This window comes from Tachysurus fulvidraco, chromosome 22, assembly GCF_022655615.1.
Source record: "Tachysurus fulvidraco isolate hzauxx_2018 chromosome 22, HZAU_PFXX_2.0, whole genome shotgun sequence".
Taxonomy (NCBI): Eukaryota; Metazoa; Chordata; class Actinopteri; order Siluriformes; family Bagridae; genus Tachysurus; species Tachysurus fulvidraco.
This window is the reverse complement of record NC_062539.1, coordinates 16,740,914-16,762,097: the sequence shown is the minus strand read 5'-3', so window position 1 is coordinate 16,762,097 and position 21,184 is coordinate 16,740,914. Positions and strand designations below refer to the sequence as shown.

The 21,184-nt window shown below is 42.0% G+C and overlaps 2 protein-coding genes and 3 non-coding genes across 11 annotated transcripts; 3 read left to right on the top strand and 2 right to left on the bottom strand.

The window, feature by feature from the left end:
* Nucleotides 1-121: 121 nt before the first annotated feature.
* Nucleotides 122-8,456, bottom strand: trim59 (tripartite motif containing 59). 7 transcript variants are annotated; one of them, XM_027153285.2, is made up of 2 exons: nt 7,968-8,456; nt 122-1,669 (listed from the first exon to the last, which is right to left on the bottom strand). In XM_027153285.2, the coding sequence occupies exons 1-2, from the start codon at nt 7,992-7,994 to the stop codon at nt 356-358; spliced, it is 1,341 nt and encodes a 446-aa protein (XP_027009086.2). In that variant the 5' UTR covers nt 7,995-8,456; the 3' UTR covers nt 122-355. The 7 variants fall into 7 exon arrangements, with proteins under 7 accessions (XP_027009086.2, XP_047662545.1, XP_047662542.1 ...); XM_047806589.1 differs by lacking the exon at nt 7,968-8,456 and adding an exon at nt 3,480-3,636; XM_047806586.1 differs by lacking the exon at nt 7,968-8,456 and adding an exon at nt 3,480-3,600 and having other exon boundaries at nt 122-1,715.
* Nucleotides 3,645-3,718, top strand: trnat-agu. The gene has a single exon. It is a non-coding gene; the product is annotated as a tRNA-Thr (tRNA).
* On the top strand, nt 4,641-4,714 carry trnat-agu. The gene has a single exon. It is a non-coding gene; the product is annotated as a tRNA-Thr (tRNA).
* Nucleotides 6,630-6,703, top strand: trnat-agu. The gene has a single exon. It is a non-coding gene; the product is annotated as a tRNA-Thr (tRNA).
* kpna4 (karyopherin alpha 4 (importin alpha 3)) lies at nt 8,393-20,884 on the bottom strand. The gene is made up of 17 exons (XM_047806584.1): nt 20,603-20,884; nt 16,796-16,840; nt 16,132-16,221; nt 16,000-16,029; nt 15,626-15,678; nt 14,811-14,906; nt 14,600-14,685; nt 14,002-14,088; nt 13,380-13,549; nt 13,218-13,262; nt 12,962-13,093; nt 12,737-12,865; nt 11,978-12,082; nt 11,795-11,866; nt 11,403-11,565; nt 11,057-11,151; nt 8,393-10,835 (listed from the first exon to the last, which is right to left on the bottom strand). Exons 1-17 carry the CDS (start codon nt 20,669-20,671, stop codon nt 10,737-10,739), a joined length of 1,566 nt encoding a protein of 521 aa, XP_047662540.1. The 5' UTR covers nt 20,672-20,884; the 3' UTR covers nt 8,393-10,736.
* Nucleotides 20,885-21,184: the final 300 nt, after the last annotated feature.

Here is a 21,184-nt window from a genome sequence, read left to right as displayed (position 1 = left end):
CGAGTGCATCTCTTACAAAAACATTTTAAGTGAAAAACTTTACAGATTAAAACAGACAAGTTCGTGACATTTTAGTAGAAAAACGTTAGGTATTAGAAAGTAGTAATAAAAAACAACACTGTTGTGTTAGACTATTATTTATCGTAGATAAGTTGTTCTAAGCAGAAACATGAAATCCTGAAAACTGCCTGATATAATTTCAGGAGAATTAGATCCTTCACTAAAAGAAGAACGTTAACTGCTACGACGTGGTTTGCAGCAAGCCGTGCTCTGTTACGCTTACTAGTCGTGCGTGACGTGCACGCAAATGTCCGAGTTAAACGGCACAGCTTACGGCTTCTGGTTGCACGGTAACTTAGCATAACCGTAATGTTTTAAAGAGGAAGGCCACGTGTTGAATGGTGCTCTCTCTTACAGCTGAAATGTAATAATTGATATTAAGGCCAAGATCGTGAAGCAGGCAGTACAGAAAGTTCCCTGAGCCATGAACTGGATAAGAAAGTTCACCAGCCAGTCTTGAGACTATTTGACTAATCTGTGGGAGGCTGGAGAACTCAAACGATGCTCCATACAGTACATTTGACCAGAAAAACAGAAAGAACAGCAGCGCTATTAGAAAAGCCACAATAATCAAAGACTTGAATGTACACTTCTGAGATGATGCTGACTTTGGCTCCAGTGGTCTCTTCACATCACAGGAGATTTCTGGAACTGGACCATCTTCCAGCCCTCCGATTGTCACTTTAGCCCAGTGTTCCTCAAGGAACTCCTCTAAACAGGGTGAAATGTGGAGTTCGGGAGCATCGGGCAGCTCCGTCTGAGTCAAGACGTCGACCCTCTCCCTCAAGTGGCGCACCATCTCCAGGAAAACGAGGGCTGATTCGTCTTCGCTGATGCTTGAGATGATGGAGATGATCTCTAGCTGCTCCTCTTTCATATACTTAAGCTTCTCGATGAGTGGCTTATAAGCACAGGCCAGCTGTTTGTTGGCATTGTCCAGAACCTTCATGAATGCCTCTTTCTTTTGCTCAAGAAGCCGCTCCAAGCCTTGGAAATACTGTATGACGGCTTCGCGGTCTTGCTTTATCAGTCTTTCCTGTCGAGATTTTTCCTGTTCTAACTTGTCCACCAGGCCACAGACTTCTTCCCAGTGCCTGTCCGTGAGCCGCTCGACTAGTTTGGCTGGAGTGTTGCGCTCTTTAACGTACGCGGTCTGCAGATCATCAATGGTGTGGCCTTGATGCTGCCCGATAGTGAGGCACAAGCCGCATATGAGCTTGCAGTCCTGAACGCAGTAGACGTTCAGAGGCTGGCGATGGTGCTCAGGGCAAGATGGAACTCTGGGCTCATTATCACGCTGGTACTTCTCTATGATGGCACGCAGACAGACGTTAATTGGCAGAGCTTCTACGCCGTTAGGTGGGAGTTCCACCATGCTACGGCAATTGGGACACTTGAGTGGCAAGCGGAGTGGCCGCCAGATAGAGAAATTAGTGGAGAGTTGGAGCACGTTGTCCAGACATGTTTTGCAGAAGGTGTGGGAGCAGGGTAGTACTCGTGGATCGTTAAAGAGGGAATAACATACGGAGCATGTCAAATCCTCCTCCAGATTCTCCATAATCGTGATAACGAGCGGGCTACTGCTGCCGACGTCCTGAGAAAACGCCTCCTGAAACCCAGAAAGAAGAATCCAATCTTGGTCCTTCATTCATTTTCTATATTAGGAAACACATTTATGAGTTTGAGACTAACACCGATGCTCTAAAATCATAAAGCTGTGAATTCTAGCACAACAGTGATGAAAATGTTGTAAGCCTGTGTTAATTTAGAGGACAAAACGGACCCCTGCGTACGTTTATTAACGAGACAGAAGATGTGTGTGATTCCCGAGCATCTAAACAATCTGACGTGACATTAATAGTGTCGTCTCCTTACCGTTAAAAGCTATTTTAGTACAGTGTTGTGTTTGCAGTTTGAGGTCTGAAATTTCGGTGCGATCCATACTCGGATTATTCATCGTGTGGTTTACTGAACACTGAAGTGCTAATTCAGTACTATTATCTATCCATAATTTAAACTAAATTACCCCCAGCAGATTATAAGCAATTACATCTGTTCGACATCATACGTTTGGTTGTCAGTAAAACTGCAGGACATGTGAAGATGAATACTGCGATTATATTGCTACACCGGGGGATCAGTCTTACAAAATAGTAAAACAATCCTGTTTGTGTACTCGGTTCTCCTTCGTCCTGGTCCGAGCAGTGTTAATTATTTAGCCAGGGAACAACTGGCAAGGAGGCAGATATATACTCTGGGTATAATATACTATACTTAATATACCTTCACCACAGCAGATGTCTGCACAGAGCTCATCATCAAGGACACTTCACATCCCAGTCACAAATTGTTTAACCTCCTTCCATCAAGAAGGAGATACAGGAACATATGCACCAGAACCAGCAGGATCAGGGGCAGCTTTTTTCCATCCAATATCACACTAACGAACTCTACACTACACCGTTAGAACACTGTAAAAATACTGTATATAACTTCTGTACAATTATACATACAATGTACATATTGTGCCCTACGTACATCTGCACTATTTTATTCATGTGTATCTTATAGCCTTATATTTATTTACTGTACATATATATCTATATATATATAACATGCTGTACATATGATTACATATATATCTATATATATCTATATATTACATGCTGTACATGTTTACACACACACACACACACACACACATACATTATATATATATATATATATCTGCACTTGTCTATTTACACAATTGCTTCTCTTTACACTTCTGGTTGATGCCAAACTGCATTTCGTTGCTGTGTACCTGTATTATACAATGACAGATTTCTATCCATCCATCCATCCATCTATCTATCCATCTATCTATGATATCTCCTGTAGGTGCAAATGTATAAATGAAGGTAAACAAACCCAATAATTTTGTTCCTCTATTACAACTTAAACATTCAGCTTTGAGCTTCATTTAAAGAACAACTGGATTCTGTCCTATTAGACCAAATGAACCGGTGGTGTTTGTTTACAGTCTGTTTCCCGAGTCACCCGTGTACATAAACACCACTACTACCATGTTGGTGCCGTGACCAAAACATCTAAAAACAACGTGGAAGTGAAGATCGAGCGTTAGGCGGAAGTGACGTAGGGCCATTTCCGTCATGAAACTCTACCGCTTTGTTGTTATTCAGTAGCTGCAGGTGTTATAACGCTTAATTATTGTTTATTTACCTGTTCTACACAGACTGCGTTAAACAAAGGTGTGAATTATTAATAACAAATAATAAAGCTGCGACTTAACTGTTTGCCATGTCCTGAATATTCCTTATATTAGTTTAGATTTATTAGAAGTAAAGACAATAAAGACAATAACCTTAGTGTACCGGATAGTGAGATTAATAGGTGTAAAATATATTTTATTTACCCACCCGAGCAGTAACAGCCCCCTGGCGCGTGCTGCTTCTGTCTCACTAACTGACCGCTGGTGCACAGGGCGCATGCGCGTTTCAAACACTTTCCACCAATCGCAGCGTTCTATTTGACGGTTTGAACCAAACGACAGTTACTACTGCATCAGCAGCGTGTTTACATGCGGCGCTGTGGCTTAGTTGGTTAAAGCGCCTGTCTAGTAAACAGGAGATCCTGGGTTCGAATCCCAGCAGTGCCTTTCAAGACCCTACGTGTGCAAAGCGGGTTGTTTTCACTAAATATTTGTGAGTACGATCCAGTGATTTATGACCATCCCTCATCATCACCAGCAGGACGTGGAAATCAGAAACACTCTCCACAAAGTGTGCCATAGCTTCTAGAACCTTCCATAAAGGAAGAGGGAATTTGCAGTAGTATACGATTAACATCACAGATTGACGATTTTTCATTGGTTTAGTCAAAAATAGGGCTGGGCGATATGTCTGAAAACTGTATCACGATATCAGTGTTACATATCGGAAAATATCGATGATTATTGATATTTTTTTATGACCCATTTAAAATAAGGACCAGGAGAAAAATATCTAACATTTAAACATTTATTTTAAACTTAACCTTCCTCGGATTATAATCCCCTCAGTTATTAAGACAGAAATGTCAACAACCAGGAAAACTCAAATAATTAGAATGTAAAAATAAGTCTAAAGTCATGGTTACTAAAGAGGAATCCAGCAGACCAGCACGAGACAACGATATGGCGCAACCAAACGTGATACTGTTACATGATTGGCTGTTAGCGTGTCACTCCCTACGTTGCTAGGTTACCAGAGAGCGAGTGCCTTTGTTAATGCAACCAAACTTGCTTCGCAACCTGTTTTCTTCTGATGAAGGATAAAAAATGTCGAACGTTTTATCGGACACATTTTTTATTGATATCGATAACGTGTCTATCGCGATACATATCGTTATCTTTTTATCGCCCAGCCCTAGTCGAAAATGATCAAGTCTAAGTTCACCGACGTGACGTCCGACGTCAGGTCTTACACAACTTGTCCTGTTTAATTTTGTTTTCCGTGCAACATCAACCATTTATTTATCTGTTCAGAACTAGTCTGGTAAGAGTCCTCGGTGGAAAGGTACCACGATGACCTCTTAACTATGGCGCCGTGGCTTAGTTGGTTAAAGCGCCTGTCTAGTAAACAGGAGATCCTGGGTTCAAATCCCAGCGGTGCCTTTAGTAACCCTGTGTCTTTAAACATTCTCTGTGGAAGAAAATGTATTTGTAAATACTAGAACTAATGCAAAATAGACAAAAATAATGATGCAGTCTAAGTTAATAAACAAAATGACAAAATTGTGATTGTTTACATATAAAAATGGCAAGAAAATTCTCCACTACAAACTCCTAAAGCTAACTATACCCCCTGTCATCTGTCAGTGGATCACCAGCTTCCTGACAGACAGGAAACAACAGGTGAGACTGGGAAGTTTCACCTCCAGTATTCGGACAATCAGCACTGGAGCTCCTCAGGGGTGTGTCCTCTCCCCACTGCTATTCTCCCTCTACACTAATGACTGCACTTCAAGTGACAAACTGTTAAACTCCTGAAATTTGCAGATGATACTACGCTCGTCAGTCTCATCCGAGATGGCGACGAGTCTGCATACCGACAGGAGGTGAAGCGCCTGGTGCTACGGTGCAGTCAGAACAACCTAGAGCTGTGTACCTGTGACCTAGAGCTGTGTAGCTGTGAACACAAAACTGTGGAGATGATAGTGTACTTTAGGAAAGACCCCTCAACACTACTCCCCCCTCACGTTATCCAACAGCCCGGTGTCATCTGTGGCGGCTTTTAAGTTTCTGAACACTACCATTTCCCAAGACCTGAAATAGGAGTGCAACATAAACTCCATTATCAAAAAGATTCTACATCAATTAAGGAAGTTTGGTCTGCCACAGGAGCTGTTGATGCTGTTCTACACTGCAGTCATTGAACCTGTCCTGTGCACATACATCAACATAACAGGACAAAAACAGACTGCAACGTAGAGTAAAAACAGCAGAAAAAATAATTGGTGCCCACCTGCCCACCCCCCAGGACTTGTACTGTACAAGAACCAGAAACCGGGCAGGAAACATCACCACTGACCCTTCACACCCTGTACACACCCTCTTTCAGCTCCTCCCTTCTTTCAGGCACTACAGAACTTTGCCTACTAAAACTGCCAGACACAGGAACAGTTTCTTTCCCCAGACAATCATCCCCATTAACAACTCACCATAATTATATTCCCTGCTTCATATCTATAAGTCATATTCATAAGTACTGCATTATCAGGACCGTCGGTCATCACATCTTCCGTATACGTTACGCACACCGTGCACTTCTCACACTTTATGTACACGACTGATCATATATTCTGTATTCATATTTAATACTCACACTGTTTATATTGTCTCACATTGTCTGTCTTGTATAGTCCAAGATAAATGTATAGTAGTCTTATTTATGTCTGTACATTTGAGTGTCACAAACAGCTGGAACCAAATTCCTTGTGTGTGTCAACACACTTGGCCAATAAACCTGATTCTGATAATTATCCATATCAAGGATGAGGAAAAAGTGCTAACAAATGGAACTGATATGGTGAGTTGGATTGATTGAGCACCGTAGGTCTGTACGACAAACTGTTCCTAAGGTCTCCATACAGAGTCACGATATCTTTGCAAGATGATCTGCTTGGTATGAAACCGTAATGTAATTGCTCTTCTGATGTGATCTTGGAACGGATTCTGCACGGTATCTGAATCATCTAGATGTACGTAGAGGATAAAAACAAGCAGTAACATGAAGAACTAGTTTGTTCTGAAATACAGTGGAAAGGTGAGATAACCATCTAAGGCATTGTGTTGCTACGGCTTAGGCTTCTGCTTAGCAAACAAGAGCTCCGGAGTTGGAATGTCAGCAGCGAGTTTTTCCCAAAGAACGGAGATAGCAGGTGTTTAAGGAGAAAAGGTTAATGCCCCTGCATGAAGTGCACACTCTCTTATAGCTGTTGAAAGTTTTATTTTCACCAACAAGCAATTTCACGTCTTTAGAGACGTAATGACATGAGTGTGAAAAAGAGTGCAGGTGATTACACTTCAAGGCGCTGTGGCTTAGTTGGTTAAAGCGCCTGTCTAGTAAACAGGAGATCCTGGGTTCGAATCCCAGCAGTGCCTTGTTACATGGGTCGGGTCTGGACAGACTCCTTTTCTCTGGGTGAAAAGACACATGACTGCTAGTTCTACTATCTAACTTCAGCAGTGTAGCAGATAATTGTTCAAACGCTCTGTCTCACTGATGGGCCTAAAGCTTTGTGTTCTGTACAGGACACCGCATTGTTCACGTCCCAGGAAACCGGAGCCAGAAACCTAATGCTTTATTCATGAGCTCTTTTTCGTGTGGGAGCACCTTTGTACTTTGCACACCTTTGGGGCAGTGATATGCTGTCTAATTTTAGTCCTGTAAAACCGTAAGTCTCCCTGATGTGTCAAGACAAGGTGCTAATCTGCGTTTAGTTTATTTTCCTGCAGCAGCATATGAACCCTAAAGTAACTTTAGCCCTGATGAGGACAAACAGGTGGAAACATAGAAACCTAACCTGATCACAAGGGGCAGTTAAAAAAAAAAAGGGATGACTTGACTACACAGAAACGTGCAGGTCGGTTAAATCCTGGGGTGATCTACTAGCAGTAACTTGGAAACATCGTTGATATAGAAACGGCTTGCGGAAGCATGCTGCTTGAGTAAACACGCGGCCGTATGAAGATGGCAAGAACCCCATGCGATTCCCTTTCTTTTTAACCAGGTTGTTTAGTTTGAAAGCTTTATAAAATGCTACAGCTGCATTAAATAAAAAAATGGCAGAAACACTTCGACACTTGCTGTAATTTCCGCGTCGTTTCGGATAGCGGAAACGCTCGTGCATCTTTCACGCTTACTACTAATTATTGAAGACTTCAGCGAAACAAAATAAACGGCTCTTTCGAAGGGATGTTTGCGTCCCGATAAAAAAAAAAATGATCAGAAATTAGAAAGAGTTGCTTGGAGTCTTTTTACTGAACAATTGTTATAGCGGATTTCAATTCTGCTCGAGTTAGAAACATCCGCCGTTAAGAGGAGATGTCCATGTTATCGGCTTGAGCTTTAAGAAGTTAGTAAGATATTTATAGATATTTATAAAAACCTCTTTTAAAGGGTTAAATAATTCTCAGGTTCACCAACTAGAGATATTTAGGTTCAAATGTCAACTCGGGTAACGGTGAGATCGTCTCTACAATGAAGTACCAGTCGACAAGGGCTTAGGAATGACAATAGAGAAAAGAGGACGAAGAGGCTTATTACAGTTAATAGCGGTGTTCAGATAGAAACCTGAGAACTTTACCTCTCTGTGTGCGTGTGTGTGTGTGTGTGTAACTTTCTACACTTTCCTTTATCACTCACCTTCTGTTGCTTTGGAAATTCCTGCATTGATATCTCAGCCCTAGTCTTACCCTTGATTCGGTGGATGTGACCTGGACACTAAGTGTCGTAGCCAAGAACTGCTTCTGTAATTATAAAGACTGCCAGAACACTTTCTAAACATCCTGTAAGATGCTTAACATCCTCTAACACATTGTATTACCTCATATTACTCTTCTACACCTATAGGCTTATAAACTCACTCGTCGGTGACGCACAGAAGAGACGCCGCATCCTCTTCGGAGTCCGTCCTCGTGCCGCGACTCCTTAACGGTCGTCTGGGTTTCTATAAACCTGTAACGTCTACCGTTAAGCGTCGTTCAAACAAAACTATCGGAAATCATTCGGAGCCATTTAACAAATTCGGTAGGAAAGTATCAACAGGAAGAAGAAGGGGAAAAAAAACGGATGGTTTCAATATTTATTTCATCAAAGAATCTTAGCCTGCAGTCATACGGTCAACAGGTTAAGCATATCATCTAATTTGTAATGTTTTCCCCATTTTTGCTAACGCTGCACATATGAAATCGCATCTTTGAGGAATGCTTCTCATACACCCTAATAGTCCGACAGAAGGTTATGACCACAAAGAGTAATCCGTGTCTACGGCGTGAAATTTTAACACAAAAAAAAAGAAGAAGAAGAAAAAAAAAAAGGACTCCGAAGGGAAAAAGGACGACATCGTATACTCGAGAACATCACTGTTTTGTTCATGCATTTTTTTTTTATTTCTTCTCTCCTCTTTTACTTGTGCTCTAGAAAGAAGGCACCAGACAGCAGTCTGAAGAACACCGGAGATTTCAGGGAGCTGGAGCGTCGTCACGCTACAAAAAAAAAAAAAACGTCTTCTCCCCAGAAAGCCCGAAACACCCCAAAATAAGAGGCAGGTAATTTATTTCAAAAATCATTGAAACTATCATGAAGGATTAACACCTCTAATGTGGATTGACATTAATTAGGACTATCTATATATACACATGTTAAAAAAAAAAAGAAGAAAGAAAAAGGAATCGTATTATGCATATAGTTTGACGGGACAGTCGTTTCGGTTCTAAATCTGAACTCGTCGCACGCCGTCTTCGGGTGTGTACGCAACACGGGTTTGGCTGAATCGGGTCAGGTGGCCACTGAGAGTTGAGTAAGGGGTCGGGGGGGGGAAGAGACGTGATGTATAAAAAGCGGTTTACGAATAAAAAAAAAAAAAAAAGAAGAAAAAAAAAGAATTTGTTAACAGAAGTAAAAACCTATAAAACTATGTTGCGATTCAGCACAAGTAAAGACCGAAACGTTCACGACTTTACATAAAATGGCCGTTATTTCTCCGTTTATTATCACCGAAGAAGGTGCGAGGGCTCTACTGAGATCCTACAAGGAAAATAAAAACAAATATCATGCAGAAGAGTAATACAGAGTATTGAAAAAAGTAAGAACGGGAGCTTGCGACCGGTTCGAAAAAGAAAAGGAAAAAAAAAAAAAAAAAAGGGGCAAAACTACAGTAGTACAGTGATATTTAGGGACTGTAAGGGTTAAACTGCAGTTCTACACAAACACTGAAAATATATACGGAAGCTAAAAGAAAAAAAAAAAAAAAAAAGAAAGTGTAAAACACTGGAGACTAAAAGCAAATCCCAAAAGCTACAGAGTTCATCACTTGTACACACGGCGGCCCTCCGTTTCTCCATTTACGAGTCTAGTCCAGTGTCGTTTTTTTTTAAAAAAAAAAAGAAAAGAACGAAAAGAAACCTGATGTCTTTTTTTATCCTTATAATTTCTAAATCATTGCTGTTGCTTGACAATTTTTTTTTTGTTGTAATTATTCTCGAAGTTTTGAATTTTTTCTTCTCGACCCTTGCTGTTCACTTCTTTTTTTTTTTTCCTTTATTTGATTTTTCCTTACTACTTTTGTATTAACGCTCCTTTCGTTATTTTGATGGTGACTCCACATGCGTCCACATTCAGCCCTGTCTGACACCTTCCAGTCAGTCACACGCAGTCACACGCACTCGCACGCTCTCTCACGCACACAAACACACTCATTCGTCCGCTGACTTTGCACAAGTAGCGCAGTCGAGGATCGACGTGCGCCGAAAGTTAGAGATTTCCGAGGTAAGCTCCGCGCCCACGGCCCCAGGTCCATACATTCATACGCAAAAACGGCTCACTCGCACACACCTCTCGCAGCGGGGCCCATTGTGGGGAGGAAAGACGGCAACCGGTGTGTCACCTCCCGTTGTTTGTTTTTGTTTGCTTGTAGATTCTTGTTCAGAGGTTTTTGTCTGTTTTCTTGTGTCGTTCCCTCCAATCGCTTGGTTGCAATATCGTTTCTTCTTGTTTTTGTTTTGTTTGTTTGTTTGTTTGTTTGTTGTGCCGATTTGCTTTTGTTGTCGTTTGTTAGACACGTCCTGGTTTTGGTGTGACATTTCACGAAATGTTCTCTGAACTCATTCGGTGTAGATGGTTGTGTTTTTGCAACATTTAGTAGCCCACTCACTCTCACTCGCACCCACTCGCCGTCACAAACTTCATTTGGACTGGATTCGTGCCAGGATGCCAAACGAAATCCACACAATTTCTCTTGGATTAGATGCAGCCATGGATCCCATGAGCCAAGCACAATGGATCTAATTTCTCACATTCGCGCGCTTCTCTCTCTCTCTCTCTCTCTCTCTCTCTCCTAATTAATTATTTTTTTTTTTTGTACATGTTAGAGTGCTGCATCGCAAACAAATCTTCAGATTTCAGGTCACACTTCTAGAACTGGAATCCCTCTGCTGGCACGTTGGCTGATGAATTAAATCCGTACGTTCCACCTTGGATGGCTTCCGGAACCAGACTAGAGTCCTCGTCGATCTGTGGAGACATGAACGACGGCTCGGTTACCGTGACGTTAAAGACAGATTATTAATATCTGACCCCCTCTTATTATACACCTAGATGGGGAACTCATTAACCAACTGGGTCTGTGATTAATTAATCAATCAATCAATCGGAAGGATGATCAATCACTCCTAAATCCTGGGGGTACATTTACTCGGCACTGAATCCCACGTGCATTAACACCGAATACTTACGTCATCGGACGAGAAGAACTGGTCGATGATTTCGTAAGCCAGTTTGTAGATGTCCTCGTTCTCGTGATTCTGTAGCTGTTCGATTTTCTCCAGTCCTGAGCAAAGAAGAGCAAGGATGAAGGATCGATCGCAAAATCTATTCCGATATTACAAACGCTGTACGTCCTGCGATCGAGGGCAGAGTTCAAATTAGACGGAAATATTTAAAAGCGTTTAAAGACGTTCCGTTCAAAAGACCTCGAGTTTATGTGCCGTGCTTTCGTTCACTGTTACAGAAGATTATTCGGATGTGTCGGATTTGAGATTTTAAAACGCGACGTGCTCCAGACCGCTATTTATTCCTCACCTCCGCACTCCTCGATCAGGTTTGCGATGGTCTCTGCCTCTTCGTCGGCCATCTTCAGAATATTGCTCAGTCCGTCCAGAACCACCTGCACCACCTGGGCGTCCTTGACTGTCAGTAGGTTACAGAATGGCGGAATGACCTGCTGCTGGATCAGGTACGCCACCTAGAGAGGAAGAGCGCATCGCTGGAGCTCAATCCCTGTTCCATCAGAACACTTAACACAACATAGATAAAAGGTTCGCAGACACCTGACCGTTACATTCTTCGTCTGTGAGAAACTCTGCCCGTTTTCGTCAACAGTTTGGAAAAGAACCACAGGGTTGTAACGGTCAGGTGTCCAAATATTTTTGGTCATATAATTCGTGTCTAACAAACGAACGGCAGCGGCTTACCTGATCTTTTCTGCCACTGATTGTGAGGTTACTGATGGCCCAAGCTGCCTCTTTCTGGGTGCCGAAGTCTCCCTGTGACGGTAAATTACAAATTAGACCTTTATAGTAACTGAATGTTACATGTTTTAACGCACACATGGATAAACATGAAGATACATAAAAGACCAATAAGGATATGGGCACCTTGTCGAGCAGATGGATGATCATGGGCACCAGACTGGCATCGATAACAGCCTGGACCTGCTGCTGATTCCCAGCTGTGATATTGGACAAGAACCACACTGCCTCCTGGAAGAGAGAGATTAATTCAGGTTACTGCGTTGTAGACATGATGGTGCGTAATTGTTCTGTACGCAAGCTTCTAACGTTTACAAGGACGGCATTGGATCAGAATGCAGGGAGCCGTGAGAGAAGCCACAACCCCTGAGCGAGACAGCGGCACGGTCGGTACTGTGGATGGGGGCAGATTTGAGGCTTTAATCATTGGCCCGATCACGGTATAGCCTCTGTTTATGTGATGAGCCTCAGATGCACTCCTTTTTCTGCAGTGACTCAGTGGTCTTAAGTGCTCCCAGTCCATCAGCTGAACAAACCACTCTCTCTCTCACACACACACACAAACCCCTTACCCACCCTTTAAACACTGCTTAAGGATACCATCCTGCTGTGAACCAAAAACCTAACCCTAACCTGACAGCTCTAGATCTAGATAAGCTTGGTTCTTGGTTGGCCGAGAGATCTTCATCCAGGGTGTCGCTTACTTCTGATACCTGTATTAAAGCTAATCAAAGTCACACACACACACACACAGAAGTGCCGAGTCTCCGATATCATCATTTCCGATACCGTATCTGTGACAAACATGAGACTGAAACGTCTTTATGCAAATAGGTGTTCAAATATAACCTAATGAACAAACAACCACTAACACTGGGTGTGTACCTTGTTTATTTTTTCCTTGGGGTGCGTGAGCAAGGAAGGGAAGTGGCCGAGGGCATCGCAGTTCAGCACCACCTGCGTTTGTTCGTCCGTGCCGGTCACGATGTTCCCAACTGCACGCAAAGCTGCGGTCTAAAAAAAAAAAAAAAAAAAAAAGGTACACCGATAAAGCAACGAGCTCTTATCTGTCAAGACTAATATTATTATTGGCCGTCGCACTTAACTCACCTGAACTTTGACCTCCTGGTGGCTAAGGAGGGGCACCAGGTGAGGAACGATGCCAGAGTCAATGACCATCTGGATCTGCTCATTGCCAGCATCGGTCAGATAAGACAAGGCCCACACTGTGTCCACAAGGATCTGCCCAATCACAACACATCTTATATTACGCTCATTGTAACAAAATTCTGCACAGACACACGCGGACACGTACGATCGGACAAAGCGAAGACGTCCGGCGTATGGCCCGGGACACAGAACTTACATTGACGTCTGTGTGATGAATCAGGACACACAGGGCAGGCAGAATCTGTGCAAATAAAAAAAAAGTTATAAATAATCATAATACAGAAAGCATTAAAATATTTATGAAAGCATTAAAATATTTATGACTATGACTACGTGTCTACGGTCACCCCGGACGTACCTCCTGAATGGTCTCCATGGGTGGAGGGGGATCCTTGTGACGGCACAGGTTTACCATGACCCAGGTGACGTTGCGCAGGAAGGTGATGGGAATGGATGGGCTGATGAAGGACAACAGGGGCTTGACAACACCGAGGCTGATCACATAGTCCCTGCACTGGGGACCGTCACCTAGGAGAAGACAACACCTGAATCAGCCCGGTGGTGCTTACTAACACACACCTCTCGAGCGTCTTGCAGAAGTTAAAACCTTGTCTTTAATTGCCAGGATTAAAAGTATTAGCATTTGTACGATCGTGAGATAAATAGGTACGGAACGGATTACAGCGATATTAGGCAACGTGTACAAATATTACTTTAGGCTTCGGAACACAACACGCTTCGGATTAACGGTTATAACAGTTACAATTCAGCCATTTTGGACTTTGGAGCTTTCTGAGCTTCTCATACAAGCTAAAATATTTTTCCCAGAAAACAGTACAGAATTTCTAGCGTACAGAAATCTATTGAAATAAAAGCGAAAGAGATTTGAAGGGATTTTCCCCGAAGTGTTGCACAACGGAGAAAGTTCAGGGAGAGAGACGGATGGCTCACAGACACAGCTGGTGAACCCTGGGACTTACCGATAATATTGCCCAAAGCCCACACCGCTTGCTCACACACATTCTGGTGAGGAGAGTGGAGCAGCCTTAGGAACAGGGGAACTGCATCTGTGCACAGAGAGAGAGAGAGAGTGAGAGAGAGAGCGAGAGAGACCAAGACAGAGAGACACAGCACACACACAGAGAAAAAGAGAGAGAGAGAGAGAGACAGAGAAAGAGAGAATGGGAGAGAGTAAGAGAGAGGGAGACAGCACACACACGTAAAGAGAGAGAGTGAGTGAGAGAGTGAGACAGCACACACAGAAAGAGAGAGAGTGAGAGAGTGTGTGTGTGAGAGAGACAGAGAGAGAGAGACAACACAGAGAGAGAGCGCGCGTGAGAGAGAGAGAGAGAGAGAGAGAAAGAATGAATGACTCACACAAGGATGAGTCATATCAGACAAACACTAATAAATAAACTCTTTCAAAACTCCCCATAACTCTGATCACCACCATAAATTTATCAGTGTAACACAAAATGCTGAGAGAATCCAAACAAAATGTTGCATCAGAGAACATATTCATGCAAAACATTAATGAAGAAAAAAAGAAAGAAAAATAAATAAATAAAATGCACTTACTGGACTGCACCACTGCTTGTGTTTGCTCCGAGGTGCCTGAAGCGATGTTGGTCAAAGCCCAGGCTGCCTCGAACTGCAGAGATGGACTTTAGGACAAAAAGGCAAAAGGTTCAGTGCTCTGAATTTACAAAAAGAGCGCTACATACATACATATATACATATGTACAATATATAATATTGAGGGAAAAATAAAAAAGACAACGAGTCTTACTTGTCATCTCTATCTAGGCAGTGCACAAGAATAGGCAGAATCCCAGACTTTATCAGATCATCTATGGGAGGGTTGCGATCGCTCGACAGCAGTTTCCTAGGGACGAAACAAAGTATTGTGAAAGTGCAAAGACGAATCGGCAGACACGCACCTTATTAGCATGAACCTTACAGAGAGATTTGTACTCAAAGCACCACTTACAAGGTAAAGTTAATGCCAAAACAAATGCAAAGCAGATTAGTGAATCTGTGCTTCAGTCTGTATTACAACGTAACCGACATCATCACGGGTCGACAAATAACGGATTATGTGTCCGGGCTCTCGGTTTTTCATTTCGTTGCCTTTGGGTCGAGCAGGTTCGTGAGACTTTCCTGCACCCTATTGCAAAGACAAACTTTTCATTTGATACGTGTGCAGCGTACGCTATTAATCAGTACGAACGATAGACGTATTAATCGGTACGAACGATACTGAATCAGGATTATTAAGAGATTTGGACACAACATGAAGATGCTAATCAGACCAAAAATTATATTTTTACACACGATGACAGGACATTATAGCTCGTAGGTGAAAATAGGCAGAACATTCGAAGCACATCAGGCTAAAAACTATGATGATAGATGTCAGAATGACAACACTGGATCATATCTGTCAAATATACATCAGAGCTTTCACTTTACTGTGCTAACTAATGGATTTATGACGTCTACAACGGTCACGCTTTGATTCTTTAACGCGAGTGAAAGTGCGAGCGGATTCATTGTGAATCGGTATACAAGCAGCCCTCGGGTGCCTCATTGGATCTCTCTTACCTGGCAGCCTGCACTGCGCTCAGCTGAATGCCCTGGTTGTCACTGGTGGCATTCTGGAAAAGACATGAAGTGAAAAGTTAAATAAAAAACACTGACGAGACGCGACGACGTGGGTCACGTTAAGAGACGGCGAAAGGTTACGTTACCGGTTAACATGTGACCGTAAACGCCGCCACGTCCTTCGTCGGCACAGTGGACTACAATAATAGTACTGAAGCTAATTCCATTTATTTAATATGTACTGAAGGGCAGGGTTGCACATTTGAAACATTCACATTAGTGTCTTGTTTAAAGGAAAGAGAGCGAGAGCGAAAGAGAGAGAAAAACTATATCGGTCACATGAATATTGCACTTTAATTACAGCAAGCACTTACTTGGACAATTGCCTCCAATGAGGTGTTTTGCTGAAAAAAAAAAAAAAACATCAGAAAACAGGATAAGCCACACGTCAATGAAACTTTCGGTGCTTGAGGCGACTTAAACGGAAGGTTTTAAACGGCTCTTACCGTCCTGAAATCTCCGTCGACGTCGGAGTCGTCGCAGATGTCCTCGTGTGGCACGTTCCTCCTCTTCAAGAGGTGTTCGTCCCTCTTATTCTACGATAAGACAAAGTGCAGACGATCGGATACGCTCGGTGACACTTGACTCGGGTCTTCCCGTGTTTTCAGGATATCTGGCTCTACGTTGCAATTATACTCCAGTGTAACTATTATTCAGGGGTATTTGTTTTTGAATTCGGATATATGACGGAGCCCCTGAGGCGAGGGACACGTGCAACGATCCCTCCGTAAAAATACGGATCATTAGATTACAGTTATCCTTGTGCTGCCTCCCATGATAAATATTATGGCAGCACAAAATGCCGTTGACCCAGATAGCCTCTTTCCAAATGCAACAAAGAGGAAGTGTTGATATTTAAACCGCCCCGATAGCAGTAATCTTTAGTTATATATTTATATATTAAAATATTGGATTACTTAGCAGTGATTGGACAGAAGGAGTTCTATATAAATCCTAAGTTTATATTCTAGCTCCTTTAGTAACGACGTACACGGGGACGTGTGTGGCAAATTATTGTGAAATCATTGAGAGAAATGACACTTCTGTACATTGTTACTGCGTAACTGCTATCGGACTCCGTGAAACGTGTATGACGGCACAGAAATCTACCTTTCTCAGCTCGACGACCACCTCTGTGCGCTGCCTTCTCATCGTCTGTGGAAGAGAAATTGAGATCGATTTCAAAGAGTAAAACAAACAATAAGAAAAAAAAAAAAGTATGAAATCATCTCAGAATGCAGGAATGTTGTTCAGACAGAAGCATCGATCGAAGACGATCTATTAGTCGATACTACGTGAAGCTTTAACCCTGTTATTTGTTTATTTATGTTTAACTCTGGTGTTCAAACATACACGTCGCTGAAGCAAGCTAGGCAGATCGTCTGCACCGCGTTTACACTTTTACGCAGACCGCTTTCAATCTAAAAAGCGGCAAAGTATAAGAAGAATATCAAAAACGGTCTACAATCTCAAAACAGAGACACGTTTGCGAAGACATCTGCAGCACATTCTGGTGCTCGAAACCCTGATTTCTGCCCTTGCAGCATGCGGCACAATGTGTGCGCCGAAGATCGTTTTAAGCCAAGTCTTGGCTTCGAACGAGCCTAAAAAGACAGATGGTAGATCTGTGTAATGGCTTTATCATCCAAGTACTCATAGGCTTTATTCTTTAATCTTCAGATCAAACATCCCCTCTTATAAAGTAAACTGCATAATAAGGTTTAAGACATGAAGTTAATCTTGATAACCTTAGATGTTAGGTTATCAAGATGTTAACCTTAGATATTAGGTTATAACCTTTGACAACCTTAGATGTTAGGTTATCGTTTAAGGTCAATAACTAGGCGAAATAGGCACTGTTTTCTCTGTGTTCATGAACACAGTAAGGCATGCTATGACATCCTGCGCTTGTGGTCCTGTGCGTGTGAAAACCAGACCTATCGGAAATGCAGTGATCGCTCAAGAAACAGCACCAAACACAAATTCAAAAACATTGCCTGAAACCGTAACTTCTGTAAAAGGATCACAACACCACCTGGATACGATCGAGCGTCTCGGCTGAGGAGGAAATGGCCCGTTCTCAAATCTAATCAGCTGATTATTTATGTTAATTTATATACGGGGAAACAAAAGAACGACCAAGTGGTTTAACTTGAAACGATAACTACGGGTTCCACTGCCACCCCGCGCAGGTCGTTAACTGGTAGCAATCACCGATCTGTGACCAAACGGGTGCCAGGTGACGTTAGAGAACGTGCACGATGACGTGTAATCCTGAAGCCTTTTTTGCATGGCTGGAAATAAAAGGAATAAAAACGGGGACATTGTACCCTAGGATCATGGATAACCAAGTTCGGTCAACTTCGCATTGATCATCGTGACATTTTCCTTTGCAATAGGAACTCGGAGATGGTGTGTGTGGAGTTACCAAAAAAAAAATAAGTGTGAAAAACACATCGTATCAGTGCTGAATCAAATCAAATCAGTCCGGTGATTTGTGTACAAGCTGACATCCTGTGTCCAAGTGAACATCCTCTTTTCTGGATGACTCTCTACAAGGTGTCTCTTTCTGGATGAGTTGCTGATGGGGACAGAGAATTGTAGGGGTACGTTTAAACGTTTATGGTTATAATATTTTAATCATGGACACACAGATGACCAGCCCGAATGGTGTAAAAACTAAATCTCTGCTCAATTATCCCGAGACATTCCAGTGTCGCACATCATCTGTGTCCCTTTCTAAGGTTATAGATCGTTCAGTAGATCTAGAAATAGACCAGAACAAATTCTACCGTACTTTAAACAAATAATTTGCACCCGTATTTGTTCTCAAAACAAAGAACGCGTGCATACCGACGTTAAAGCGATAACCATCCCAGTGTGCATTAAAGGTGGGGTCTCCGTTGTTTGAAATCCAATGTTGACATTTGAAATCACCAAAACAAACACACCCCTAACCCAAATAGGTCCCATCCCTGTATTGATAGCTCCGCCCACACATACACCAAACAAGTATAACCCAAGTATAACCCAGACAAGTATTATGGCAGAACCTGTTGGGGCAGCTGATCGAGGGTATATATATATATATATATATATATATATATATATATATATATATATATATATATATATATATATATATATATATATATATTATCAATAAATGAACTCAATGAGTAATACAAATGTGTTTTTGTAGTACTGTGTGTTGTACCGGGAAAGGTTTAGCTCCATTTCACGTGGAAGACGTTCAGTTCTCTCCAGCGCTGGAAAGCTGATCCTATATTAACACGGGTCCTAATTCTTGCCTTATCTTAAGCCTTTTTTTTCGCTTTCTTTCTTTGTTTTTGTACGCCATGTCAATGTTTCAATCGCTTTCTGCTAATCTCACACATGCGCACTGAACACTCTCTCTGTCCATATTGACAAGACACACCCCTTTCTGCTCATTGGCTACACGTTAGTTTTGTTTGCCGGCCCGACTCAGTTTTCTGAAGCATTTCTCAAACAACGGAGACCCCACCTTTAATGATCGAGGGGCGGGACATAAATGTCCTACAGAGTATTTGATTGGATGAACATAAGACTAGTACAAGATGAGTAATAAATCAATAAAAATAGTAAATTGTTCATGGTTTTTGGAGTATTATATACTTTAACCGCTTGTTGGTGTCTACCACTTAAAGGACTGGTTTAAAACATCAGCAGCACTTTGCGCACAAGAGGACATTCTGTTCCCAAAAGGAAAGACGAATGAGATTCAGTCACGGTGTTTGGACATGATGAGGTCGTGGATATGAAACCAGCACGACTTTCTATCTCAAGTAGATTATTAGCACAAGCTTTAGTCATTTCTTCATCCAGAACACTTTCCTGTTCCGTTTAAAAACACAGGACTATAGAACCATCTAGAATCCGCGTGATCCAATAAATAAATACCGTTTTTAATCCACGCCTTGATGTCGTGGACATTTTGTCAAATGTGTGTGTGTATTTTTTCCTTTCTCTTTCTTTCTTCCACACCAAAAGCTTTCCGAGACGGTTAATGAACGATACGAGGTACAAAACCACGACCAATGCGGTAGCGAGCTAACCAGTTGCTAACCTGGTTAGCTAGTTAGTCAAGACTTAAACAACTCCTAACACGCCGATATCTTTAATTTATTTCAAAAAATTAATAAGTTATCTCAAAACATCGAGCGTCACTAATTAGTTTTGGTTTCTATCTTGCGGAATAGCAGTTTTTTACATCACGTTAGCCGAGACGTAGCTGTGCTACATTGCTAACTCGGGCCACTCAAGCTAAGCTAACTTTAGCTGTTTCGGGGCTGATTATTTATCGTAGGCCAAAAGAACGTTGAACGCTAAACGGACACGACAGGAACTTTAAACGTGATCGGTTATCAATAATACACTGGTTTAAACTGCGGTTATTAGTTTGTTTGACTTCTTTCTCGTGAAAAAAACGTCTCATGTTGGAATAAAATACTAATTAAACACGCCAGCTAACGCTAGGAGTTAGCATGCTAAATCTGGCTAATCAGAACAAAACGTGAAACCAAGTAATAGCCGCACTAATATGACACCAACACGTCACATCCCAGTACACGTTTAGTACATAATAAAAAGTTTGTTATTATTATATAAATATATATATATAAAAATGTGGGGATTTGAACCTTCGTGCTGAGGGAAAGGGTTAGCGACATGCTAACTAGCATAACGGTTTCAGCTGAATCACAAGGTTTCGAAGATTATTACAGCTTATAAACATTTCTCAGAGTAACGAGTTGGTCAGAAAGTGAGAATAAACGCCGATGTGAGCTGATGTGAAGACGTTAATCGGCTGTAATTGTGACCGACGTCACAACCCGCAGCACGACGACGCGTTACGGCTCCGTTTAACTCACTTACCTCCAAATCGCGACCTTTATTTTTAAAGTTTTTCAGTCGCTGGTTGTCCAGTTTCTCGTTGTCGTTCATGTTTGCTGATATATCGCTATAGATTAAGAGGAAAATTAGGGAAATTTCTCTTCGACTATCCTTCACACAGCCCGCTCACTTTACCTCAGCTAAACACCGGACTATTTTTTTTCTGCTAGCGAGTGATAGCCGCGCGGTGCATGCCGGGAATGCCGGTGGTATGGGTGCAGTCAGAAGCCTTAGGGCGAGTGAGTGTCCCGTTCACTTCAATACAAAGTGTCCCAAATGTCTCCCTGCTGCAGGACTATTAAACACCCACATAGGGTCTGGTCCAAATCACACATAGGGTCTGGTCCAAATCACACATAGGGTCTGGTCCAAATCACACACAGGGAACAGAACAAGGGAGGCAGGAAATATTTAAATTCAGTCTTTATATAAGAAGTTACAAATTGGAAAAAACCCAGTGGATTAAATGTATTTATTTATTTATTTATTTATTTATCTATCTATCTATCTATCTATCTATCTATCTATCTATCTTTCTATCTATCTATCTATCTATCTATCTAT